Consider the following 27,467-nt stretch of genomic DNA (forward strand, 5'->3'; position numbering starts at 1 on the left):
TTCAAGAGTAAATTGGATGTTTATCTTGCTGGGATCCTATGACCCCAGCTGACTTCCTGCCCTTTGGGCAGGGGGCTGGACTCGATGATCTCCCAAGGTCCCTTCCAGCCCTGATGTCTATGAAATCTATGAAATTTATGCTGTGGGAAATGAGAACTGAATATGGTCAAGGAACTCAAATTCATCCCTCTGATAATTCATTTCAGTTGATTTTTTTCCAGGCATAGTAGCTTTTTGCTATTTCTCACCATTATGATTTAATGAGTTCTTACACACCTACATTTTAGTACATATTCCATAACAATTCAGCCTTAGCTTAAAGATATCAAATGATTTCTCTTGCAGTTTAACTGCAAATGCAGCACAATCTTAACTCTGGGATTAGTACCAGCTCCTCTATAACTGTATTCTAAAAATATACTATAAAGTAATGAAATTGTATTTAAAAATCATTCTTGAAGAATAAAAACAGGCATAATAAGTGCTTGCCAACTGGAAGCAAAACATGTTTCCAGAAGCTTTTAATTGCAACATGGTTACTTAGGGGCTGCAGTGACTTAACTCTCTTAAATTTAAAAGGCCAGCCTGAGAAAGGAAGGCTGGGAAAATATTCTAAAAGGGGACAATCCTGTACTGGGTAGAATTAGTTAGTAGGGGTCAAGAAGGTGCTGGCCTGATCACTATTATGTCCTATTATTTATTAGACTCCTACTAATCTCTTTCAAAAAGCCCACAAAGAAACTTTTATGCAGCTATATAAGGAATTGACATAACAGTGACTTACTATAGGTGATTTTTGCAGGAAAACCATCCACTGTTATGTACAATAAGAGGATGATGTTTTAAATAGAATCTTCTATTGAACACCCATCTCTATTGTCAAGTCTGTTGGAACACAATGTACCTTCCTACAGCACCAAGGGAAGCATATTAGGTGATAGCTCTGTCAGTACAGTGATCTGTATTTTGTACAAGTCAGAGGGGGATAGGATCTTGAGGAGAGTATGCAGTTTGTTCTCTGAAGGTCTGCTGGCAGAAGGAAACCATAACCCACAAACCCCATCAACAGAGGCTTATGGTGACCAAAGCTAATTCAGTGCATCATTTCTGTAGGTACCCTCTTTCCTAGTCATTGTTGAGGTTCAAGGACTCCGGGTACCAGGAAGGGAAGTGGCAGGAATGGGAGGTGGCTGCAGCTGAGCAGGAGTGCAGACCGTGTGGCCAGGACTGGCTGCAGCTTGGAGTCTGTGCCTAGGGGATGGCTGGAGCATGGAGCTGAGGAGGGCAAGGTGTGGGTGAGAGGGTATGGCCACCAAGAGCCTCAGCGCTGTTGATGCCCTCCTTAGCCAGGTGATCCCTGCAGTGAAGGAGCTTGAGAATGAAATGGAGAAGTTCCAGGTGATCAATATTCCTGGTTTGGGCAAGCCGCTTTCACCAAAGGTGCAGGCACTGGTGAAGCAGCTGAAGAAGGGCATCAAAAATGGCTGGATCCATTGCAGTCCAGTACGGTCCATGTGCTGGCAGGCATTGTGAACCTTGATCACTGGACAGAGGTGCTGGTCAACAGAGTCAGGGAAGCAGAAGGGCAGAGGCGGGGGGACATGGAAGAGGGGGATCCACTTTACCATGCTAGCACTATCACCACAAGCCAATCTTCTCTACCACAGCCACTTCCAATGTGGGCCAAGGGCATAGCTTCAATGTTGGGGTCCAGAGGCACCAGACCCCACCATCAGTCAGGTATTTTGGAGGCCTCTGTGGCTACCTATCTCACCGAGGACATGGAGTTGCTTCACTGTGATCTCTTGGCCTATTGGGCAACCCACAGCCAGGTGTGACAGGATCTAGCCACAGTTGCTGGGGAACACCTGTCCTGTCCACTGACCAGTGTTCCAAGCGAGAGGGTGTTCAGCATTGCCAGTGATGTTGTGACACCCCACTGCACCTCCTTGGATCCTGGTTTGGTGGAGCAGCTGGTGTTCCTGTAGGTGAACCTCCTACTGCTAGGGTTCCCCCAAGCTCCATGTACAGATGGACTGAGTGCCACCCTCATTCTGTACCTATTTGCTTTTTTAATTTGTTTTCAGAACCTTGAGATACGCTTTCACAGAAACCCCTGTACCACTCTGCCTAAAACCTGGCAGGCCTTATGCCTGCATGAGGGGCTACCATCCCTGCTTCATTCATCCCGCTCTGCCTTAATACAGACAAGCGATACAAGGTTTGCTTTCAACAGTTTGAGGTGCATTTTCACAGAAACCCTTGCACCTATCTCCGTGAAACTTCCTCAGAAGTTGCTACCATCCCTGCTGTTTTCATCCAAATCTTCAAAAAATGACAAAGTTATAGGTATTTTAGTGATTCCCCATTATAGTCTATGGCCAAATCTCCAAATTGGCACCAATTCTCTGAATCTGAATCAGCCAAATCGAATCGGCACATTTTTTATAACAAGGAATGGTGAGATGACAGGATTTAGGTGCCAATTCTAGGCTGAGAGCCTTGCTCCATTTGGCGTTCACAGCTGTCTGCTGCAGGAAAAGGTTCAATGTCACATCTGTCTGGTTTTGAAAAACTAAAGAGCAGGAAAAGCAGGAAGTGCCACAGCTCTTATACCTTTGCATGCTCAACAGCCAAGTAGTATAGGAATGTGCTCCAGATGTTAGAGACCCAGGTTCAGGTTCTTTCTATGCCCTGGTTGAAGCAGGAATTTGAACCTATATCCCTCAAAGTGAGGCTGTAGTTTATTCCCGGGTGGGTTGAAGCTTTTCCAATTTATATTAAATGTTCAGTAGAACAGAGAATGGTCCCTGGGTCTCCCAGGTACGCACAATTAAGATACAGAATTGTTTTCTATATGGTCCAGTAAATACTTAAGTATTTTGAACAAAGAATGTGAACCAGCTTTTAACAGGGGAAAGACACCTGCTTCAGTTCACGGAGTTGTTGTCATGGGTGTGTATCTGGTGAGGTATATGGACTCCCCCAACTGCCCCTTCTGTGAGCAGGAGATGACCCTGGTGCATGTCTACCAGGAGTATGCTAGGCTGTAACCCTTTCACTGCCTGCTGCAGAACTGCCTGCTGAGGCTCTGGCTGCACTACTCCCTGCCGCTATTCATTTATGCACTCTTCATCCATGGCCCCACCAAGTCCCAGGACCTCCTGGTCAACCTCCTCCTGGCCTTAGCCAAGCTGGCAATATATCTAACCAGGAAAGAGGCTCTCGCCAGGAGGACCTGAGCCCATTTTCCTGTCCCTCATCCATTCATGTCTCTGGGCAGAGTTTCATTGAACAGTGTCCATTGGCTCCCTGGACTTTTTTGTGGGCCAGCAGGTAGCTCCAGTACACTCTGCTTAGTGTCCCCCTTTGGTGCACTTGTTTTGAACTAGACCTTCACTGTTCTGGCTTTTTGTTGTCCCAAGTAATCACTGATTTACCCCTCACCCCCAACTTCAAGGGGGACTTATAGCTCTACCTATTGGGCTTCAGCCCATATTCTGGAACAAATCATCAAAAAGCTGGCTTCAGAATACTTTATAGCCCAGCAGTTAGCATGCTGTCCTGAGGTGAAAGATTTGGGTTCAAACCTTTCTTTCAAGTCAGGCAAAGGAAAGATTTGGACATGAACACTTCCTTATTCTACTGGAATGCTCTAGCATATTCTGAGGTGAGGCTTTCTTGGTTTCTCTGGTTGCAGCAGCTCCATTTTGTACAAAATATACAAACATACTTTAGTAAGTGGCAGAACTTTTATTTTTCTGTATTTTGTAGTAGGTCTTATCCAGTAGATGTGGCCTGAATGCCTCCTGGCTCAGGCTCTGTAGGCAAGACAGGCAGGAGAACATCTACTTGGTGAACCCCATCATGAGAATGTGGATGTTTCTTCACAAGTCCAGGGAAGAAATGTAGGTATTGAGAGGATTTTACTAGTAGAATCCCTCACTATCTAGGGAATTTAAACTACTACAGGATTAGGCAGTAGTTGAGCAGGGGTTTTGAAGTCTAGATTTTGGACTATGGTTTCTAAATAGCAGTCATGCACCCAAGTTTCATTGTTGACTGTATGGTTAGGAGTATATCTACATCATATAGGCCCTTTACAAGCTGGAAATGGTAAGTGTTAATGATCCATAAAAGGCAGTAAATTCTTACGTAAAAGAAGCAGCATGTTCAAGTACTCTCCAGCCTATTGGTTACTAAAGCATGTTAAGCAACGTCCACTAGCAACAATTTTTTTTAAAGAAGCAAGACCAGATAACATGTCTTAAGAGAATTGGTCAAGACCTGTGGCCTACTGATGTTAATTTATAATACATTTTAGAATATTGGGTAAATTCCAGAAGACAAGAAGTGTGTTCATGTCATGTAAGTACTGAAAAAGGCAACTGAGAGGACCCAGGTAATTACAGGCTTATTAGCACTGTAGCCATCTCATGCAAAATAATGGAAAATCTAGCATAGATATCAAACAATAAGGAATTCATGGATGGGTGTTCTTAGTGGCATTCCAGAAGGTTTGGATGACAAAAATTGGGAAAAAAATGGTAAATATCAAGGGCAGGATAGTGGTACAGAGCAAAGTTGGCATATGGGCCCATTCATACAAAAGGCATTTTATGCTACCAAATGCAACGAAAGATGCTTAGGAACACCAAATGGAAGGAATACTTATGAATGTGATTTTTACCTTTGCATGCAACGTTAGTAAAACTAATGCCAGGACACTGTACTTACTACTGGGCTCCACAGTCTAAAAGGATGTTAAAGCACAGAAAAGACTGCAGGGGAGAGATGAAAATAACAAGAGCTGAAGAAAATGCTGTATAGGTTTAATACCTAAATTGCTCTGTTTAGTTTAAGGAAAGATTGATTCTGGTATACAAACACCTATGCCAAGGAGAATATGTCATGTACTGAAGACTCTTTAGTTGAGAGCTGCATTGGAATAAACTAATGAAGAGGTGGGGTCTCCCTCTGTTGATATCTTCAGATGACTCTGGATTCCTTTCTGGAAAGCAGACATAGGGCTCAAGGCAGGAATAACTGATTAAAATTTTAGAGTCTTCGGGTCGAACAAGATGATCTGACGTCCTTTCTGACCTTATATTATTGGATCATTTTTTCTACACAACTTAAGATACCTATTGTCAGGTTTTTGAGGGCCAAAGACCCACACCTTGCTCCATGAGGGCTGATGGTTCTTGGCGTCTGAAAAAGACAATATTCTCAAAATCTGAGTATCCTAAGACCAGTTGTTCCTTACAATTTAGAGGTAAGCCTGTAGGAACTGGAACCTCTGGTTCCCACCATAGCCCTTTATGTAAAGCTAAAGACTCACCATTCTGTTCAACACTTCTGTTGAGCATTTTCCACCCCAAAGAGCCTATTTTTTCAAAATGAGATATAAAAGACAAGTACTAATGCTTGGAGGGGAGTGTTCGTCCAATTTTATTTTTCCAACCCGCTCCCCTCTTGCAAAGGGGGCAGCCAAGCAAACAAAATAGCTTCCAAAAATCTTCAGTTTTTTTAGTTTGACTGGCAGTAACAGATTTCTTCATTCTTGTTCCTATGGGAACAGCTTGGCTGAGAGAGCTCTAAGGGTACAATTCCAGCTGCCCTAGACTCTTTGGAATTGTAAAAGGAGCCTGATCATTAAGTATGCTAAGCGATCATTTACCAATTCTGAAATTGAGGGTATGCGACTAATAGGCTGCCAAGTGCTTTTAATATTTGGCAGTGCCTTTATTTTTAGAGCTAATGGAATTTTAATCCATATTTCAAATACCTTACCTGCACTTGGGCTTCAAAACAGAGCCGAAAACAAAGGATGCCCTTGGCAGACATCCAGTTTAAGCTGCCATGAGATTTAAGATGCAACTGCAACTATTGCACCTCCTGTGACAACACAGATATATGTTTTTAGGATTGGATTGGGGATTAGATCCCTATTGCACCCTACTGATCAGTGGAGGGGATCGGGCTCCTCCTGCACCAGCAAGTACCTTGTCATGCGTCCACAGATGCATCTCAAGCAGGTCCAAGAAGGTGATCCTCCCCCTCTATGCGACACTGGTCAGGCCACAGTTGGAGTACTGTGTCCAGTTCTGGGCGCTGCACTTCAGGAGGGATGTGGACAACATGGAGAGGGTCCAGAGGAGGGCCACTCACATGATAAGGGGGCAGCAGGGCAGGCCCTACAAGGAGAAGCTAAGGGACCTGAACTTTTTCAGCCTCCACAAGAGAAGGCTGAGGGGGGATCTAGTGGCCTGTTACCAACTAGTCAGAGCGGACCAGCAGGCATTGAGGGAGTCCCTGTTCCCCCGAACACTACCAGGAGTGACTAGAAATAGCGGTCACAAGCTGGCAGAGGGTAGATTCAGGCTAGACGTCAGGAGGCAGTACTTCCTAGAATCATAGAATCAGTGAGTCGGAAGGGACCTAGACAGATCATCTAGTCTGACCCCCTGCCATGGGCAGGAAGGAGCACTGGGGGTGGGAGGGGTCATAAGACCCCAGCCAGGTGCCTATCCAGTCTCCTTTTGAAGACTTCCCGGGAAGGTGAGAGCACCACCTCTCTGGGAAGCCTGTTCCAGGCTCTGGCCACCCTTACAGTGAAGTAGTTCTTCCTAATATCTAACCTAAACCTATCCACCCTCAGCTTGTGGCCATTGTTCCTAGTGATTCCAAGGGGGACCTTGGTGAACAGACTTTCCCTGAGTCCCTGCTGCTGGCCCCTGGTAAAGTTGTAGGCAGCCACAAGATCCCCCCTCAGTCTCCACTTGCAGAGACCGAAGAGATTCAGGTCCCTCAGCCTCTTCTCATAGGGCTGGCCATGGAGGCCCCCAGCCACATGAGTGGCCCTCCCCTGGACCCTCTCCAGGTTCTCCATGTCCCTCTTGAAGTGCGGCGCCCAGAACTGGACACAGTACTCCAGCTGTGGCCTGACCAGCACCGCATAGAGGGGGAACACGACCTCTCTGGACCTGTTAGTGATGCCCCTGTTGATGCATGACAGGGTGCTGTTGGCTCTGCCTATTGCTTCATCGCATTGGCGACTCATACTCATCCTGGAGTCAATCATGATTCCAAGATCCCTCTCTGCCTCTGTGCTGCCAAGAGGGTCAGCCCCTAACCTGTAACCATAATGCTGGTTCCCTCTCCCCAGGTGCAGCACTCTGCACTTGTCCTTGTTGAACTGCATCCTGTTCAGGTCCGTCCACTTTTCTAACCGATCCAGGTCTGCCTGGATGTGGTCCCTGCCTGCCGGTTTATTCACTTTACCTCACAGCTTGGTGTCATCAGTGAACTTGAACAGGGTGCTCTCCACACCCTCGTCCAGGTCGCTAATGAAGATGTTAAACAGCACCGGCCCTAGGACTGAGCCCTGGGACTGACTCCGCTGCCCACACCCTCCCAGGTTGACATCGACCCGTCCACCACCACCCTCTGGGTATGCCCCTGAAGCCAGTTTGCCACCTATGTGACTGCATTCGTCAATGCCACAGTCCCTCAGCTTGCCCACCAGAATTGGGTGGGACACTGTGTCGAAGGCCTTCTGGAAGTCCAAGAAGATGACATCGACTTCCTCCTTCACATCTAAGCTCTTTGTTACCTAGTCATAGAAAGAGACTTCGTGGTCAGGGCGGCTGGGATCTGGAACCAACTTCCAAGAGAAGTGGTGCTGGCTCCTATCTTGGAGGTCTTTTAAGAGGAGGCTAGATGAACGCCTTGCCAGGGTCATTTGACCCCAGTACTCTTTCCCGCCCATGGCAGGGCGTCAGACTTGATGATCTGCTCAGGTCCCTTCCAACTCTACCAACTATGAAACTATAAATTAAAATCCAGCTGCTGACAATCAGCTGATTCAGTTAGGGCAGATCTGAAACCAGCACCAGCCATGTCCTTATCCCCAGCTGACAACCCCACCTGAGGTTTTAACTCTGTCCCATGTACAGGGACCTGGAGGTTAGACCCTGTCCACATGGCTGATTGAAAACCCTGGTTCTGCCCAGCTGTACAGCACACAGGGACTCTGGGATCAGGCTATAACAGCTCAGTCCCAGGGTCCCCATGAGCTGGGACTGAGTTAAGACCATCTATGCTATCCAGTAGGGTGGTAACATGTGTTTTTAAAGGTTCCACTGCACAGGAACCCTGGGATTGGGCTCCCAGGACAGCTGTGTCCTGGGCCCTTGGGATGCCCCATGCTGGAACCTGACAGTCAGCTGTGTCAGGGGTCACAGCAATATAGACCGTGAAAACAATCCTTCTGTCAGACACTTTGGATTGCACTAAAGGGAAGGGCCTTAAAAAGTAACTCTGATACACAAAGCACTGGGCTATTCTGAATAGTAGTCTCTCAAAGCATTTTACAAAGATGGCTATTTTTTTAAACAGGGAAGCTGAAGTAAATTGCTACTGATATGTAAATAGCATAAATAACAGCTTTATATTAGGTAAATAACATGAAAATAAACTTTTGCCTATTGCCTTAATCTTATGTATTTTTTTTGAGTTTTGCATTTCCTTAAAAACTTCACATTGTTCTGTAGCTTGGCTTAAGTGCTCAACCTTTGTATGCTGGAATGGGTGAGAGTGTGTCTGTGAAAAAGGAAAACATCAGCTGGCGACTGGCTGAAGAATGCAAACAGATAAGAAGAATCTGCCCCAGAACAGAGAGAGAACAACCTCAATTGACCTTCAAGGAAGAACACAGTGATAGCACAGTAAAAGCCCAGGGGATTGGGTGAATTGACAAGGCTATAAAAGATGGGGCAAGACATATCGATTCTGGGTCTTGTTCTGCATGGCATCCTGGAATATCAGTTTGTCTGACAAGATGGACTAGCAGGAGCCCAGCTCCCACTCATGATCAACTTGGCTGGCCACTAAGTTGATCCAAGCACTGATAACACTGACAGCATACACCAGTGTAAAACAGAATTTGCGGTATGAACGTGATGTATATGTGTATTAAGTGCTTAATCAATAAGTGCAGCACTTTGCCTTATCCCCTTCATAAGATTTGAGCAATTGGCAATTTGTGTAACATTTAACTGGTGGAAAATGTGTGGGGGGGGGGGAGGGGAATATAGAGCAAGCTCCATGTTTAGCATCTCCACTTCTACCACTAATCCTTGGCTGTAGACGTACCTGAGGGTTAGAAGGCGAAATTTAGGTGTCGTGTGGTTGATGACCGTGGATTTTAAGATGTATTGGGTGACTTAAGGCATGTGGACTTTAAAGTGTGGCAACAAAGGTGGTATCTAAGTAAAAGGTTGTAAGAAGTATAAAAATTATTAATGAACATTTAAAGAAACAGGTTAAGCAGTTGAAAAATCCTAATTGTCATATGTCTGTTAAAGCTTTGCAGATGACTGGTATACAAAAGACAAAAGCAAGAAGTCAAGGGTCCCCGTCCCCTGGGAAGGGTCCCTGAGGCTGCCATGAACAAGGGGCATATGACCAGCCCGTCTCATGCATCCCACTGGAGTGGGGCTGTGGGCCTTGGAATCCCACTTCCAAACTGGTGACACCTAAGAAAAAGCCTCAAAAGTAAAGAATGCATCCTGGCCAGATGTACCTTGACTCCAGATATAACATTATCTGATTGTTTGTATTGTTGCTTTTTGTTATCGCTCTGTATCAATACACTCACCTATTATCAACTGGCAGGTGTTGTGGTCAGTCTAAAGGTTGTGCTTGCCTAGAACAAAGTTATAAGGGCTGATTCCTAAAATTCAGCCCAACAATTGGCCACTCCGCCAGGACACAAGTTACTGACTGATCAGGAAATGTGTTAGTACAAAGTGACCCTTTCCAGAGGGGTTAGCTAAAATTTGTAGCAAGGTAGAGCTGTATGGTAATTGTAACTAGGGTTGTAAGTTTTGTGTAGGAAATACTGTTTGTTACTGCTGACTAGGAAACTTTGTCTGCCTAGGTCAGGTAAAGTAGTGGACATGGTTACATGCTATTGTCTGCTTGGGATTAAGTAAAAGCCTCCTGTTGTGTTTGCAATAGGAAGCTAGAGAGCAGAGAATGTCATCTCTCTGTTGGAAAGGCTGTATGAATGAACAAGGTTCTTTGTCTCCAGGGTCCTCAGGAATAGTTACAGTCTTTTGTGAATGGTTACAGGAGCAGTTATGTGTTTGCTCTGAAGTCTGTAAGGTATAGGCTACAGGTGCAGGTTATGGCAAGGCAAAGTGTCATCCAGGCAGTGCAGCTTCAGAAAAAACTCAGACAGTTGAGAGGCATGTTACTGGTTACAGATACTTTGGGATCCTGTGTGCACTGGAGAATAGAGGTAGTAGAGGGCATAAAGAGAGACAGGGTATGTAACTGAACATTTGCTCAGGCAGCAGCAAAAAAATTGTAATTGGAAGGTGGGGGGGGGGGAACTTGGTCCCCCCTCCCCGCCCGCCTCTCTAGAGACAGTAAAGAGCCTAAAAGAGATTGTTATAGGATTATAACATCTTGTTTTAAGAAACATCAGGGTACAGCTATGTAAACAGAGAACAGTATCCAGAAGTTACTTTGGGCAGAGAGTGAGCTTATCAGAGGCATGTTTTGTTTTTTCTCTAGGGATGCATGGTTTGGGGGTTCCTTCTGAAGGTAGGATGAGCTTTTCCGAGATAATTGTGTAGAGTGTAATTTGTCTCATAGTCTTTCAGGGGAAGCTTTCTTGGTCCTAGAACAAAGCTTGCTGGATTGTGTTTGTGTTGTTAAAACTGACAAGTTGTGAGGAGAGAGACAAAGATTGTTTTTAGTTTGTAGAAAGCAAGGCCAGTACAAACCATGAAACTGAAAGAAAGACCAAGATTTGCTGAATGCATTGGTTTGCAAAGTGCAAGCCAAAAAAAGGCCACTGATCAAGTGGATTGTAAAGCCTGTAGACCAGAAAGGATATGGTTAAGATTTGGAAGGCAAAAGAAAAGCTAGAAGTTAGGTAAAACTTAGAGGAACTGTGGGGATTCCAGAGAAAGCTGCTAGAGAAAAATCTGCTGGAAGAAGTATTGCTATCAGAGTGGAAAGAAAATTGCTAAACCAAGAGACCTGCTTAAAGGGTTTTTTTTTATTCTTTAAGGGGGGGTTGAGAACAGACTCACAAAGCACAGAAAAAAAATTAAGAGTGGGTGCTAAAGAGCAAAGCCCAGCCAAAATTTGTAAAAGCATGAAAGGTCAGAGACTCAGTCTAAAAGGTGTGAGGCAGTTAGTGACTTGAAGCCCAGGAAGGGTTAAATCAGGAGAAAACAGAACTAAATGTGTTGAGGCTCTGAGGGGAGTAGAGGAGAATGCAAAAATGGAATTTTAAAAATGACTGCTTTAGAGCAGAAACAACTTTTTTTCCAAGGTTGCTATATTTCTAACTTAATCTCAAAAAGTGTCTGAGGTTAAGTAAAATACTTTGTTGCTGGTCTTGTAAGATGTCAGTAGCAAAGAAAATTAACCTCTACGCTAGAAACTGTGTGGAATTTTGTAACAAAAGTAAAGCCTAAGAAGCCTAATAAGCAAGCAGCTTTGCAAAGACTATTAAGTTGTTGGTGCAAAACAAAGAACGTGAGCAAGGTGGTATATTTGCTGTGTGTGTGTATTGCAAGGCACTAAAAATTGCTGGAAGTGTGTGTCTGCAGTCTCATTGGTAAAGGGGTGAGAAATGTCTTTGTTACCTCCCCTCACTCTTCAGAAATAAAATCAGCATAAATTTTTTTAGAGAGAAAGGTGTTAACAGCTTGTTAAGGCAAAAAAGATGGTTCTGAAAACTTAGTGTCAACTATTAAGGCTCTTGCTGTAATTGATAAAATTAATCAAGACAAGTAAATGAAGGCATTTCTTAAGGTGCAGGCAGAAAAAATTAAATGTGGCAGGATACAGACGTGTTTTAAATTAAAAAAAAAAAAAAAAAAAAATCAACCCCCCCAAAGGCAGTGTAAATATTCACTAGAGGCTGAAATAAATTATCTAGTGTAAGCTATAATAGATAGTTAAGTTATGAAATGATAGTATAAATGTTTAATATGTACATTTCCCCAATTTTGGTCTGTTTGAGGGCAAGCAAGAAAACCTGAAAACTGAAAATAAACTTCAAAGCTTTAAATGCAGCAACAACTGTTAATATTGAATATGGCTAATATAGTATTTTGGTTATTTCCTTGGCACAAAAGTGCTGGTATACTTTGAAACTGATATTCATGGGAACAATAGTATTGTTTTATCCAAATAACTTTAAAATGTTATAAATGTCCCAACAATAAAAATATGGAAAAAGCTTTTAAAATAAAAGTTCTGAGGAAAAAAATTGTCCCTCTAAAAGAAAAAAAATATTAAACAGCAATTTGGTTATATTGTAACATGAGTATTGGCATTCCTTAATCTCACGTTTGAAACAAATTTTTGTAAAGGTCCCAATTCCAATTGCCAAAATGGTGCAGTGAACCATTGAAAACAGTAAAATAAATGTAGATGATCCTTGTCATTCAATATGTATATAAAAAATTCCAAAAATTGCAGTAACGCGTGCATTGCCACTGCATGTCAGCATTGTAAATATAAATAATATTTTACTGCAAGTTTTCCTTGGCAGGTTTGTGCATTTTCTTTAGCAAAAACTATAGTGAATAATTCAATCTAGTAGCAAAGGTGACTAAAAACTACGAGCCCTCATTACCATCAACAGTGTCTTCTTCATCTAAGCCATGACAAAAATGACAGCAAAAATTGTGTTGGCTGTCTGTTTTGTATTTATCCTATTATCTGTTTTTGGTTTGTTCGTATTAAGTTGTCAAAAGTTTAAATGCATATAAATATCATAAAATATAATAAAATAATTGGTAATACCTCCCCTAAAAATTAAAATTGTCTGTGGATCCCAGACTAGACTATTTCTGTCCAGCTTGGACAGGAAAGTTGCTCTAATATTTAAAACAAAGAACAAGCATCCATATGAAAGTTTCAAGTTATAAAGTTTACTTATTTAGCAAAATGGCATTTAAAAAGTTAATGTGTGTGTTTAGTAAACAACCTAATAAAATGTTTTTAAGGCTATTTGTATTTCAATACAAATACTATTTATAACACCAACATACCAGGACGTGTGTAAAAAACTGCATTAACCCATTGTTTTACAGGAAAAGTAAAAGTTGATGAACCTGGAACATTTGTATAAAAAGTAAAGGAAACTCTTTATTAATTAAAAAAAATACAAAATGAACAAATATATAAAAGGATATAAAACCCTGAATAGCTAATTATGTCCTGTGTGCAAGAAAAGAGGCCCCACCTTCTAGGCCCCACCTTCTTGGTCCTAATCACTATTTCATCAAAGGAGGGGAAGCCTGTGAAGTAGGTTACAAATAAATTTCATTAATGAATTATCTTTAATTCTAGACTGTTTGTGAATTATATAACACCTTATCAAATTTTATTTAAACAGCCCATAAAGTTGGTAACGTGAATCAGTTTAATGATGTGAGAGATGCCACTAACTACAATGTGTATAAATGGTTGGCACAATTAAAAAAAGAACAAGGTAACCCTTCAAATACAAATAAAAATATCCATTCAACAAACACAGGGGAAAAATACAGAAAAAAAACTGGCAACCCATTCTTATGAAAAAATAATCATCAAGTTATAAGGCATAACTGAAAAAAAACCTTTAAATTCCAAGTGAATTGAACCAGTGTCTATCATTAACCATCTTAGTTCAGTGGTACATGAAATACAATTGGGAAAAAAAAAAAAATCAAAATGGGTGCATGTATTTCAGTTAAAGTTATTCAGTGGCGTATGAAATGTAATGCATTACATTTATTTAGAAGCCACAGGATGCTCAATAACACCGATGAACTAAAAACACTGGCTGTTAAACACCGATAAAGAAAAACCAGTGTTAATTTGTATTTGTTCTTCTATTTTTAACATATTTGTGTGTGTCATAAATCAAATGTAACCAATTATTTAACAGACATATATAAAAGCTACACATAATGCTGAAAACTGCATGGCAGAAACTCTAAATTTTCTAACTTAGCCCTGCTTATTGCTTTGTTAAAAATTATCAGCATATTCTTATGTTTTTGTTTCTTTTATTTTAAGCATTTTAAAATTGTGCAAGTGTCTTAAAGGAAATCATCCCTGAAATGGAAATAATTTAACTGATTTCCATTTTTCTTTAGGAATCAATTGAACTACCTTAAATTTTTGGTTAAAATAAAATCACAAATTAGTTATCTTACTATTACAACACAAGAACAAGCTCAACTATGTATTATAATTATTTTACATCAAGGGTCAAAAATTTTAAAAATATCAAAACAAGCTAAACAAATAATAATACACCATTAGTACAATATTTTCAAGGAATGGTCACCATCATGAGCAGCCGTCCCAAATGTTATGTTGCATCCTATTACCATCATCTTTATATAAACTAAAGTAGTGCTAGTGGTAATGTTTTATATGTGATGTAAAAAAAAAAAAATGCATTTTTAATTAAAATCATATGCCTTAATTCTTTCACAATATATAGCCTTGCGGAAATTATAAAGTAATCCATTCAAAACTAAATGTTCTAAAGAATCAAAAAAGGAATGTTATGTAAATGGCATAAATACCAGCTTTATATTAGTAAATAACATGAAGATAAACTTTTGCTTATTGCCTTAACCTTATGCATTTTCTTGAGTTCTGCATTGCCTTAAGAAACTCCATTTTGTATTGCTCTGTAGCTTGACACAAGTGCTCGACCTTTGTATACTGTATGCGTGAGAGAATGGGCGAGAGAGAGTCTGTGAAAAAGGAAAACATCAGCTGGCAACTGGCTGATGAACACAAACAGATAAAAAGCCAAAACAAGAAGAATCCGCCCCAGAACAGCGAGAGAACATCAATCAACCATCAAGGAAGAAGAGAGCAATAACACAGCAAAAGCCGAGAGGACTAGGCAAATTGACAAGGCTATAAAAGATGGGGCGAGACGCATTGATTTTGGGTCTTATTCTACATGTCATCCTGAAGCATTGGTTCTTCTGACAAGATGGATCGGCAGGAGCCCAGCTTCCACCTGCAATCAAGTTGGCTGGCCACTAAGTTGAGCTGAGCACCGATAAAACTGGTAACATATACCAATGTAGAGCAGAAATTGGGGTATGAATGTGTGTGTGTGGGGGGGGGGGGGCATGTATTAAGCACTTAATAATGCAGTACTTTACCGTATCCCCTTCATACAGTCTTGCTCGTGATTTCAGCAGTTGGTGATTTGTGTAACACTACCTCTCTAACAAACTGCATTCATTGTCCACAAAAGGGACCATACATTCCCCTTTAGCTTATTAGATGCATCATACTCAGCATTTACAAGTACTAGTTACAGACCTGGATCCCACAGGGTTACACACTACATACAGGAACAAAAGATGGTTCCTGTCCAGAGATTTCACAGTTGAAAACAAGATAATAGATGAATACTGGGAGGGGAGCATGAGCTAACATTTCCCTGCACAAAGGGTAGTGGTTGCTTTTCGTTTGCACTATAGGAAGTGTCACTAGGTGTAAGGATGCATTTCAATCACAGAAATATAGGCTTGAATGGACTTTAAGACGTCTAGGCCATCTCTTTCCACAGGACCAGGTACCTAATACCATTCCTGTCAAATACTTGTTTAACCTGTTCCTTAAAAGCCCCAGGGATAGATGCCTCCCTGACTAGCCAGCTGCAGTATTTCACAGCTCAGCTGCTTTGCTATCCAACATGAATTTTTGATGCAAACTAAGTTAATTTCTTTTGGTCTTTCTCCCAGTGAACTGAGGCATTTATTACTACCTCTTTAGAACACTTTGTTTGGAAGTTTTGACTTCCCCAATTCACCCCCTTTAAGCTTCTGCAAACTAAATTCAATTCCTTCTACCTGTCTTCACAGATAATGCTTTCTAAACCTTATTTTTGTTGCTCTCCTTTGGACTCTCTTCAGTTTGTCTAAAAGCATACCCAGGTACTCCAGGTGAGGCCTCACCTACACCAAGTAGAACAGAGCAGTACCATGAAGCTGCCAGCACCAGAAGCAAGTGGTATGATCCCAGCCCAGGATTTTGAGTTGAAGGATAAATTTCCTCCCCATACCTAGTAAGACTCACTGCATAAAATGTGAGTAGAGCCAGAAACTCCTCTAACTACAGGGATTCCTTATGTGCCAACATTTAGAGATGGGGCACAGGCACTGCTCCATCCCAGACACCACATGTGACACTCCAGGCTTTGGGCTGGAGAAATCTCCACAGAACAGCTAGCAATGAGGAATAGCATGAATTAGATTTTTATAGTTCAATACATATTCTTATTGGTGCTTCTCTTTAGGGATGTCAAAACCTTTTTTAACAGAAAAAAAGTTTTTTTTTCAACAAGACCTTTTTTTAAAACAGCACTTGTGTTCTCCTCTACAGGCACCTGCACTACAATAGGACGCTGGCAATGCTTAAAAAAAAAAAAAATTATGATTTTAAATTCGATGCTTTTTCCAGTTATATCAATTTTCAACTAAAACCATGCAGCGCTTATACTGTCTGTATGCTAAGAATCTCATTTGAGGAAGCTATTTTTAGAAAAATCTTGCAAGCCTCTAGCTAGGGATCACAAATACTGGTTAAATTAAAAAACACGAACACCTTTATCCTGATCAAAAGTACAGTATCTCCTATGAGAAAAAGGTTAGCTGTAAAGAGGAAGTTTCAGGGGTTGGGATACAGTATTATTTAATTAAATTACAGTAAAATAACTAACAAACTTAAGGAAAACACAAGTTTCCCCCCCAAATTAAAATGTTTATTGACATTCTTGGCAGAGAGTAACAGTTTATGATCTTGGTCTCTCCTTCTTGCCTTTGTACAAGGCTAGCAGGGAAACGTTGGCTACTTTGACAACCTTGAAACGGACTCCTGGAATATCACCAACAGCGTGACCTTTTCGACCAAAGCCAGCAACCAGAACCTCATCGTTTTCCTATAACATAACACACACACGCTGCCATTACACAACAATGAATATCAGATTTGTACATACGCCTAAAAATCTACCTTATTTTCAACTGCCTGAGAATTCAGGATGTTTCAAACCTTCCCAAGAAAGAGGTAGTAGCAGGGGCAGAGAAAACAGGTGTGTACTTATCAGATGCAAAACTTTTACTGTGGAACTCTGGTCCCTTCCATACTTTGGCTGGAACAGATTTTATTATTTAGGATGTTCCCTTGCTTTGTAACAGAAGACCTGAGTCAAGTCAGCTGTCTAAGAAAAAGTGCAAATGCACAACTAATGTTTATTTTATGCCCATCTCCATGATATTAGAACTTCTACATAGCATAAAAACTTGCATGGTTTGGAATGCAACACATCCTGGCTTGGTCACCCTCTTGTTCAACTGATACATATTTGGGAAAAGTTTTTGCCTTTCACTTTATTAGTAATTTTGCCACATGCAATTAACTTTTGTGTTTTGGTTTTTACCTCAATGAAGTTCAAGCAACCATCATTAGGAACAAATGCTGTTATTTTCTTGCCATTTTTGATCAGCTGGACTCTGACACATTTCCTGATGGCAGAATTAGGCTGCTTAGCCTCTACACCGCTAGATAAGGGGAAGAAAAAAAGGGCATCAGTAATATTTGACTCTACTACATGAGGGTGTCTTTTGGAAAACAAAGAACCACTTCAGTAAAATATGATTTGCTTTGAATGTTATGGGGAGAGTGCAAATGGTATGTGTTTCTCAAGAACAAGAATCTATCACAGCCCAGAGTTTAATGGACAATTATTGAGATAAAAGTGTGTTTAAGTATTTAGAACCAAACAGGAATAGTGAAGGGTGTTTGTGCCTGAAAGCTTGCAATTAAAGAGTATTTTTTTTCCAAAAATCTACTTGGCTTAATGAAAGACCAACTAATAAATATCACCTCTAGCATGAGTTCTGATTCCAAATGACTCCATCCACTTATTGTATTTCTATCACAGATGCATCTCCCTCTTAGAAACAAAGGCTAATATAACAAAATTACAAATCAGAGGCAAAATAATGACATGGGAGGTCAGGACAGCTACTAGGATGGACCCTAGATACAGGCTATGCTACATCCCTTTTCAAACCAGAGTGAGATCTTTGTATTTGACCCTTTCTTTGGCAAGCAAGGAGGAAGCTTTCAGAGGGAAGGTGTTAATACAGCCAAAGCAGACCTGAAATGCTGGAGGCCGCAAATGAAAGAGGAACCGTGGAAACTACCTTGGTCATACTCTGTTCAGTCTCCCTTTTAGCTTCTGCTCTCTGCCCCGGTGTAACAGGCCTATTTGATGTGCCACAGAAAGGTCACAGGATTAGGCCCATCTTGGGGAACTATAAGCCTACTTTAAGAACTAAACACGAGGGACAACAAAAAAGGAAACAGGAATGGGAGTGAGGTCACAGGTTAATAACTAGGGCATTGTAAGGGAACACTGAACAGAGTACACTGGCCAGTGCCCACTGCCCCCTGAAGTTGAGGGGGCCTGTGAACGCTGACCAGTGAAGCTTTGTCCGGATATGTGAATGGAGGTGCCCATGTGGCAAGATGAACCTGGGGTCTGGCCCAGCAAGCAGCAATTCTTGTATCAAGCACGTGTGCCAAAAAACAAAAGCCCAAGCCCAAGAAGGGCTCTCCATCTACACAAAGCTTGATGTACACATCAATTTATACAATGATCCAATCATATGTGACAATGGTGACTGCTTCTCAGGCATGACAAAGCAGATCCAGCACAAAACCACTGCAGCTTTTGATACAGAAAGAGGTATCATCAGGGCAGTCCCATGGCAGCAGCTGAAGGGCCAGCGCCATAGGGACACTGCCCTCTGCCCAGCCTTGCTTCTAAATCACAGTGGCCCCCGCTGGCATCATGGGAACTACAGCAAGTCAGCACCACTGGCCGTCTTCACCAGCAGCGCCAAGCTGTGTCGCGCCACTCCCCAGACACGAGGTTGACAGGGACGTGTGACAGCACAGGCCACGCGCATCACCCCAACCCCCAGGACAGCCACGTGAAGGGAGGGGAACCTCCCTCCCTCCCCCCACGCTTACACCTTCTCGAGGACGATGCCCTTGGCGTGGGATGCGCCCCCGAAGGGGTTGGCCTTCAGCGCGGTGCCCAGGTGCGCCTTCTTGTACTGCTTGTCATGCCACTTCTGGTCGCGCCGGTGGTTGCGGAGCTTGCGGGCCGTGCGCAGCCCCCGGCACTTGCCTACGACACGGAGCGGACGCTAAGGGGGCGCCCGGCTCCGCCCGCGCCCCCAAGTCCGCCGAGAACGGAGCCATCCCCGGGCGGGAGGGGAACACCGCGGGGTCGGGCCCGTCCCGAGCGAGTCGCGTGCCGAGGCCCCCGCCAGGAGCCCCAGCCAAGAAGCTGCCGCCCCCACCCCAGCGCTCACCCATCCTGCCGCGTCCCGAGCTGAAGCCGGAAAGAGAAAGAAGCCCACAATGCACCGCGACTCCACCTGGACGCGGCGAGGACCCGCCACGGGCTGTCAGACGCACGCCTGATCAGAAACACCTGTGGAGGCGAGCGGGGCGGAGTAGGGTTGGGCGATTCGCGGCAGGCTCGGCGTGGGACGGTGGAAAAACTGCGGACAGGCCTCCACGCGCCGCGGGGCCCGGCGTCCCCGCCCTGGCACGGCCGGAGGGCCGCCTTGTGCCCCGCTGCTGGGCCTGGGCCTACCACGGGCGGCGGCAGCGCCCCGGGAGCCCGCGCTTCGTCTGCTGCCCGTGTCCCACCCGCAGGGCTTGTTCCGCTGACAAGGGGTGCTGCGGCGGACGCACAGCGGGTGTTTTTTTTAACTTGATTTAATAGAGGCGAATCCCTAGTTTTCGGAAGCTTTTCCGTTCAATCTAGATGGCCCAGGCACTGCCGTGTAGGAGCCCTTCAACCAAGGTTTCAGGAAGGAGGAGCATGCTTTGGTGCTAGGGAAACAGGTCCTTACACCTGAGGGTCTGTATCTGGAACCGCCACGTTCCACCTTATGGAATTTAAATGGAGTTTCAAATACGGACCTTCTGAACCATACGTGCCGGCAGAGGGCTATTTAACTCAGTTTCTCCTTCCCTTTGGGTCTTTACCCAAAGCTGAACAGAAAATGGAAATAGCCAATCAACAGGGAAACTGACTCACCAAAACTGAGCAGAGAAGCAGCTGTTCTCAGAAAAGTTTGGACCAAAAGTTTGTGATCTTTTTTGCAGCACACTTGGAATAGTGCTCACTGGCCCCATCTACACGTGCAATTAATGCGAGCAAATATATTCCAGCTCAATTTGAGTCAGAGTAAACTTATCCTGATGTCACCATCTACATGTGTTTAAGCATATTAATCTACTGTGCTGCTGGATACCACTTGTATCTGATGAGACAATTCGGCAGCGCAACTCAGGGCACAGTAAACTAATTGCCCTGCACGTGTAGACGGTGATGTTTTACTGTGCAGCAAATTAGCCTGCTACACAGTAAAGCATCTCCTATAGATGCACCTACCTACCTACCGTTTAAGAACTTCATAGTTTCATAGTAGCTTGGGGTCAGAAGGGACCTGAACACATCATCTAGTCTGACCCCCCACCACTGGTAGGAGCACACGCTGGGATCACACGACATCAGAAAGGTGTTTGTCCAACTTCTTTCTGAATTTACCCAAGGTAGGTGCGAGGACCACTTCCCTAGGAAGTTGGTTCCAGATCCTAGCCACCTTAACAGTGAAATAATGCCTCCTAATCTCCAACCTGAACCTATTTTCCAGCAGCTTCTGGACACTGGTCCTTGTCACCCCAGGTGCTGCTGAGGAGAATAGGACCCTTCCTATTTGCTGCTGATCTCCCCTAATGAGTTTGTAGGCATCCACCAAATCCCCCCTCAGCCTCTTGCTGAGGCTGAACAGGTTCAGGTCCTTCAGCATTTCCTCATAGGGCCTGCCCTGTTCCCCTCCAACCAACTGAGTGGCCCTCCTCTAAACCCTCTCAAGGCAGGCCACACCCTGCTTAAAATGCGGTGCCCAGTACTGGATGCAGTACTCCAATTGTGGCCTGACCAATGTCGCATAGAGGGGGAGTATCACCTCTCTGGACCAGCTTGAGATGCATCTTTGGATGCACGACAAGGTGCAGTTGGCTTTGCTGGCTGCGGTCTGGCAACGGCAGCTCATGTTCATCTTGGAGTCAGTAATGATGCCAAGATTCCTTTCCGCCTCTGTGCTCACAAGGAGGGGGAGCTCCCCAGCTTGTATGTATGCTGTGGATTCCTTCTCCTCCGGTGCAGCACCCTGCATTTATCTACATTGACCCCCATCCTGTTACCATCCGCTCACTTCTGTAGTCTGTCTAAATCTAATTGCAACCTCTCTCCCTTCAAGCTTGCCTACCTTTCCCCATATCTTGGTGTCACTGGCGAATTTGGACATGTTTACCACCCCCTCACCAAGTCGCTGATGAAGATGTTGAACAGTGTAGGCCCAAGGACCCCACTATTCACATTGCGCCAGGTCGAGTATGACCCATCCACCACCACTCTGGGTGCTCCCCATCAGCCAATTTTTGACCCATCCAACTGTGTAAGCATCAGTACCACAGTTGCTCAATTTATTAATGAGAATGGGGTGAGAGAGAGTGTCAAAGGCCTTTTTAAAGTCCAGAAAGACTACATTCAAAGTGACACCATCATCCAGGGATTTAGTTACCCGGTCATAAAAGGCCACCAGGTTGGTCTGGCAGGACCTGCCTTTGATGAACCCATGTTGATTTCCCCTGGGCATGATCTCCCCTGCTGGCCCCTCACAGATGTGCTCCTGGATAATTTTTTCATGGATTTTCCCCAAGACTGATGTGAGGTTTATGGGCTTATAGTTTCCTGGGTCCTCCTTTCTTATACATGGGGACCACATTAGCTAGCTTCCAATCTCCAGGCACCTGGCCCGTGAACCACAATCGCTTGTACAGCTGGGCCAAGGGCATAGTAATGACCCCCACCAGCTCTCTCAACACCTGTGGGTGGAGGGCATCAGGGCCCACAGATTTAAAAACATCCAGCCCTTCCAGAAGATGCTCAACTACATCTGCACAGACCAGAGGCCTGGCAGTGCTATCCCAAAGAGTGCCCCTGCCTGTGGTGGGAGAGCTGTCCTGGTCCCTGTCCAAGAAAACAGAGGCAAAGAACTTGTTAAAAATTTTGGTTCTCTCATCTAGCATAGCCACAAAAGATTACCATGTGAGTCTAGCAGGGGCCCTACATTACCCGGTGCCCTCTTCTTACTGCCATTATTTTTGAAGGACTTTTTGTTGCCCTTAATCCTGGTCGCTAGTCTGAGCTCCCCCCCCACCTTGGCCTTCCTAATAGCCCTCCTACACTCACAGTCCATTCTCGAATGCCTTGGCTGAGCATGGGGGTTTCAGAGCACTCTTACCCCACTTCTTTCTCTCAGGGACTGTCACACTCTGAGCTTGGAGGATCATCCCTTTAAGGTACGACCATCCCTCATGGACTCCCATATCCTGTACCACTTGGGCCCTCAGTGGTTGAATTCGTTGAAGTTGGCCCTTCTGAAGTCAGGGGCTTTAGTCTTGGTATAAGCCCTCAACACCCTGCATTGGATGGTGAATTCCAGCAGGTGATGATCACTGTCACCCAGGTAGTCAAGGACCTGCAGTTCCCTCACCAGGTCATTCCCCAGTGGCCAAGGCCAGGTCCAGCAAGGCATCTCCCCTAGATAAGGTGGAGGTCCTCTATTTCAGCTAGGAACCGATGTGAACAGTCAGACCTGGCTGACTGCTCCTCCCAGCAGGTGTCTGGTTAGTTTAGGTGCCCCATAACAATGAAATCCCTACACCTAACTGCCTCCATAAACTACTGAGAAATTCTGGTCCAACTCTACCCTTTGGCAGAGTGGTCTATAGTAGACACCCAACGTAAGATCCCTTTCGCCTTGCCCCCCTTTAAGTTTGACCCACAGTGCCTCGGCCTGACCTTCCTCTGCCACAAAGCTAATTCTAGACTATGTCAGTTGCTCTTTGACATAGAGGATGACGATCCCCCCCCGCCTTTCCTCCCAGTCCTGTCCCTTCTATATAGTGTGTATCCCCGAGTGCCCAGTTGTGGGTAGGATCCCACCAGATTTCTGTGAGCCCAAGTCTGGATTCATCCCTGCTATCACAAGGCAAAGTTCCTCCTGCTTTCCCCCCATACTATGTGCATTAGTGTAGAGTCATGTGAGGCCTCCTGAGAGTGCACATACCTTCCCCCAGCTCCCAGGACCACTGTGCCCATTGTTGCTTACCTGGGTTTCTCTTTCTGTTGTTGCCTTGCTAGGTAGCAAAACATCCCTTCATGAAAGTCTCTCAGTATTTAATAATCAGAATCTGATCCCCATTCCTTAAAATCCTCAAAACAGAGTTATCCTTGAGAAATTATATCTTGTATGAAAAGGTAAAAATCTAGAAAAACCTTGTAGTTTAAGTTTGCTTAAACACTTTAGAAGGGCATCATCATCAGAACACACAGCCACATCATTTCCTCAGAAACATGCAAAAATAAATAAATAAATAAATAAAATCACACAATGGCATCTATCAAATGAAAATGTTTATTGTTAACCTAGATAGAACAGCAGGAATCTAGGATCTTGGTCTCTCCTTCTTGCCTTTGTACAAGGCTAGCAGGGAAACGTTGGCTACTTTGACAACTTTGAAGCGAACTCCAGGAATGTCACCAACAGCGTGACCCTTTCGACCAAAGCCAGCAACCAGAACCTCATCATTTTCCTACAATTAGAAAGAGCCAGTAGAACATTACAAACAATTGAAAAACAGGTTTTAGTTAAATGATAAGAATACTCAGGAAAGAAAACATGCATTGGTCAAAGAAATCTTTCACATGTAATGTACTCAGGTTTTAATTAAGAAGCTTGAAGCTTAAAAACTTCAAACTAGTTATGAACACTAAGAAAGAGTTAAGAAAATAATTAGTCATTTTTTGCAAACGCCTGATTCCATGGACATAGTGTCAACAACCTAACCTCGCTATGGAGCTCTATACCAGCTTCTAGTATTAGAGGTCACTCACCTCAATAAAGTTCAAGCAACCATCATTAGGAACAAATGCTGTTATTTTCTTGCCATTCTTGATCAGCTGGACTCTGACACATTTCCTGATGGCAGAATTGGGCTGTTTAGCCTCCACACCTCTAAATGAAAATGAAAGAGGGATTGTTTTAAATTAAGTCATCTATGGTAACAGAAGGGTGTCAGTCAGCAGTTGGATAAGAAATAATTCTCCGAACTCCAATAATTCTCCAAACTAGTGCAGTTTCCACTAGAGGCAAATGAGAAAAAGCTTGTTGAATAAGCTCAATGGAACTGTAACAGGCATGAGCTAGCTTTGTAGAGAAACACTTAAACTAGAAACATTAACATACCCCATGTGCTATTTTAAAAAGTTTTGTTTTCTTATTTTGAATACTTCTTGCAAGACCTAATTTCTGTTCTAGTGCCTTAAGAAACTGAATGCCTGTCTCCATTTGCAACAACTCCTTTAAAATTCATGCAACTTACTGCTAAAGCTTTCCTTTAACAGGTCATTTTCCCATTAGCCCAAGATGCTTACATGCTTTCTGAAAAGCAGATATCCACATAAGAGTGGTATCTCTTTGCAATAATAAATTCAGAAATTCAGAACAGGTACATGTTTGCTCACGCTCTCTGTGACCAGGAGATTAAGTAGTAGTAACAGCAGCAGGATTAATTCATATTGGTTGAAAATAAAAGTGGTTAAAAAGTAGTAAAAAAAAATCACTAAACCCTAAATATGAACACAGTGTCCCCACCAACCTTTCAATTCCATATGTACAGCACCACTAGGATTGTACCATTTGGATACTGATACTAATGATAAGGCTGCACTTGTCACAAAGGAGTAGGACGATGCAGAAAAAGTCAGATTCTCTGCTTCGGATTGTCCAAAACTATCTGCTCCTAATGCACAAGAGTCCCAGACTGCATCAACTTGGAGACACTGCGGCTGCGTGAATTGGCCTAGTAGTGCAGAAATTTAACTGAAGTGAGCCTGAAGTCCTGATCATCACTCCCCACAGCTCAACACTTACACTTTCTCAAGGACAATGCCCTTGGCATGGGATGCACCCCCAAAGGGGTTGGCCTTCAGTGCCGTGCCCAAATGCGCCTTCTTGTACTGCTTGTCATGCCACTTCTGGTCACGGCGGTGGCTGCGGAGTTTCCGGGCTGTGCGCAGTCCCCGACACTTGCCTACAAAACATGGCAGTGCATTAGGTAGTCCAGCCCCAGCAACACAAAATAAGAATTACAGCCTATCATGATCCCGCTTCCAACTTTTGATGACTACACCCCCTATCTCCTAAGACCCACTCTGTACTTGGCTCCAGGTACTAAACTGAATTGCCGACCCCCAACACAGTGATACCACCATCCCTGGCAAGTCAGGTGCCAAAACAGTTCCCCACTGACACCCTCAACCCAGTGGGACATGGGGCTGCTCATGTCTGCACATACAGGGCAGGAGCTGAGAGGGGAAGGACCCACAATACAATGCCAGTGCTGCTGAAAGGGGGAGGAGGAAGTAACTGGTACAACCAGGCATACTAATGGTTCCCCTGTTGGCTGAACTACAAGTGCCACTATGCATCATTTGGCCCTCCAGGCTCCCTTGGTCATGCCCCCCTGGATCCTTGTTACATAGTCAACATTTGCTTGCAGTTAACAGAATGCATTTCATTATGCATCATTTAAAACATGTTAATACCACAGTTATTGACAGTTCAAAATATAATAAATGTTGGCAATCACATGCATCATAAAAATGGTGAGTTTACTTGAATCTTATCCCCAATAGTATCACAGTGGTCATGCTGGCAAAACACAGCCCTTATTACAATAATAAACAGGCAGTAAGATCTTTACAGTTAGATCTTCTAAGACAGATGAGAACACCCAGATTTCAGTGGCAGTTCCTAAATGATCCAATCCTCTAGTATGGCAACACCATAAAGACTTGCAGGAACAGCACTTGTATAGCACTGCTCTGGCATTTGTCTGGTTAAAAAAAAAAATCCAAACTTGTTGCTTCAAAAAAAAAACAAAAAAAACAAACCAAACTTGTTGCTTCAAAAAAAAAAAAAAAATCTGCTAATTGTGGCTCTAAAGATGCCATGCCACTATTTTTGTCAACAGTGTGAAAAGGCAGTTAGGCCTGAAAATAGGAGGGAAATAAAGAAGCACAACTCAAAGTGTATAAATTAAAATAACACACTGCTCAGTGGAGAGGAAAAAAGCTAGCTGGAAACTTCTGGACTGTCCTGCTATGCTGAAGCAGTCTTGATCGGGACCAGCGCTTACAGGCCAAAGGATGATGCCAAACACTGGCTCAATTCACTGGTGCTCCTGGTAACTTGCATCGCTTACTGGTAAACCTGCTTCCCTTCTGACCAACACCAGTCAGAAAAGCCTCAGTCCCCATAACCCAATTTGACCCTACACGGAGAAGGGAACTAGCATAGAATGAGTGACAGCACCCTTGTGGAGGGCGAACCCGGAGGCCTGGGCCCTGGCTGGTGACACAGGCCTGTCTCATCCCTCAGGGCAGGGGCACCCGGTTTTGGCCCTGGCAGAAACATGCTTCTCCATGCAGCGCCAGCTCGCATGCAGGAAGACCAGGCAGCCAAGGGGGGCCGGCAGTGACGAAGTGACAAAAGTCTGTTCGCTTTTATTCCGAGAGACAGGGGCAGCTGGAGGGCAGCCGGCGCCGGGCTCGGGCCGCGACAAGGGACTGCTAAGACCCACCCACCCCCGCAGCTCAGAGCACGTAGGAGGACGGGGCGCCATCCCAACCGGGCGGAACCAATCGCCTCCGCAGCGGGGGGGCAACACGGAACCATCGACCGTGTCGGACAGGCGGCAGCCGGTACAACCGCCCCGAGGAGCGGAGGGGTGGGGAGTGTCATGGCGACGCCGCCGGGCTCGGGCCTGCGCCGGACGAAGCACGAGGCCGCAGCCGCGCCCAGAACACAAGGAACGGGACCGCGCCCCGGCCGCCTTCGCGCCGAGGAGTCCCACCACCATCCCCCGGAGTGAAGGGGAAGCCTCCTCCCCCGCCCAGCGCGACTCGACCCGGCCCCAGCGCTCACCCATCGTGCCGCGCCCCGAGCTAGAGCCGGAAAGAGAGAGAGGCCCACAATGCACCACGACTCCTCCAGCACGCGGCGAGGCCCCGTCACAGGGGCTTTTCGCTGCGCGCCTGATCAGAAATCCCCATCGCGGGCCCCGCCTTGAGGGCGGACTGGCGAACACGGGGCGGAGAGACCACACCAGAAGGTTTCGTGGTGCGGAGGGGGCTGTGGGACTCACGCCGCCTTTGCCCGAGTCCGGCGTCTACCCAGCTCACCACA

At 44.5% G+C, this 27,467-nt stretch overlaps 3 protein-coding genes across 4 annotated transcripts in view; 1 reads left to right on the plus strand and 2 right to left on the minus strand.

Annotated features, from left to right (window-relative positions):
• ATG10 (autophagy related 10) overlaps positions 1–8,662 on the plus strand; it is a 160,576-nt gene extending 151,914 nt beyond the window's left edge. For both annotated transcript variants that reach the window (XM_019532317.1, XM_019532318.1), the window contains one exon: positions 8,556–8,662. The gene's annotated coding sequence lies outside the window, so the exon portion shown is untranslated. The remainder of the gene's footprint in view (positions 1–8,555) is intronic.
• Positions 8,663–16,781: 8,119 nt separating this feature from the next.
• LOC109308076 (40S ribosomal protein S23-like) lies at positions 16,782–19,550 on the minus strand. The gene is made up of 4 exons (XM_019532320.1): positions 19,446–19,550; positions 19,099–19,258; positions 17,498–17,618; positions 16,782–16,996 (listed from the first exon to the last, which is right to left on the minus strand). The coding sequence occupies exons 1-4, from the start codon at positions 19,447–19,449 to the stop codon at positions 16,850–16,852; spliced, it is 432 nt and encodes a 143-aa protein (XP_019387865.1). The 5' UTR covers positions 19,450–19,550; the 3' UTR covers positions 16,782–16,849.
• A 4,067-nt stretch (positions 19,551–23,617) lies between these two features.
• On the minus strand, positions 23,618–27,300 carry LOC109308074 (40S ribosomal protein S23). Its single transcript, XM_019532319.1, has 4 exons — positions 27,207–27,300; positions 25,152–25,311; positions 24,113–24,233; positions 23,618–23,811 (listed from the first exon to the last, which is right to left on the minus strand). The coding sequence occupies exons 1-4, from the start codon at positions 27,208–27,210 to the stop codon at positions 23,665–23,667; spliced, it is 432 nt and encodes a 143-aa protein (XP_019387864.1). The 5' UTR covers positions 27,211–27,300; the 3' UTR covers positions 23,618–23,664.
• Positions 27,301–27,467: the final 167 nt, after the last annotated feature.

Source organism: Crocodylus porosus, unplaced genomic scaffold, assembly GCF_001723895.1.
Source record: "Crocodylus porosus isolate Cpor-Errol unplaced genomic scaffold, CroPor_comp1, whole genome shotgun sequence".
NCBI classification, from domain to species: domain Eukaryota; kingdom Metazoa; phylum Chordata; order Crocodylia; family Crocodylidae; genus Crocodylus; species Crocodylus porosus.

Excerpts from the sequence above, each read along its gene's own strand:
- LOC109308076 (XM_019532320.1), bottom strand. Across the intron at positions 17,619-19,098 it reads GGCATCGTCCTCGAGAAGGT|CGGTGTAGAGGCTAAGCAGC; the intron begins GTAAGCGTGGGG and ends CCCCTTATCTAG. Across the intron at positions 16,997-17,497 it reads GTTGCTTGAACTTCATTGAG|GAAAACGATGAGGTTCTGGT; the intron begins GTAAAAACCAAA and ends GTTATGTTATAG.
- LOC109308074 (XM_019532319.1), bottom strand. Across the intron at positions 24,234-25,151 it reads GGCATTGTCCTTGAGAAAGT|AGGTGTGGAGGCTAAACAGC; the intron begins GTAAGTGTTGAG and ends ATTTTCATTTAG. Across the intron at positions 23,812-24,112 it reads GTTGCTTGAACTTTATTGAG|GAAAATGATGAGGTTCTGGT; the intron begins GTGAGTGACCTC and ends TTCTAATTGTAG.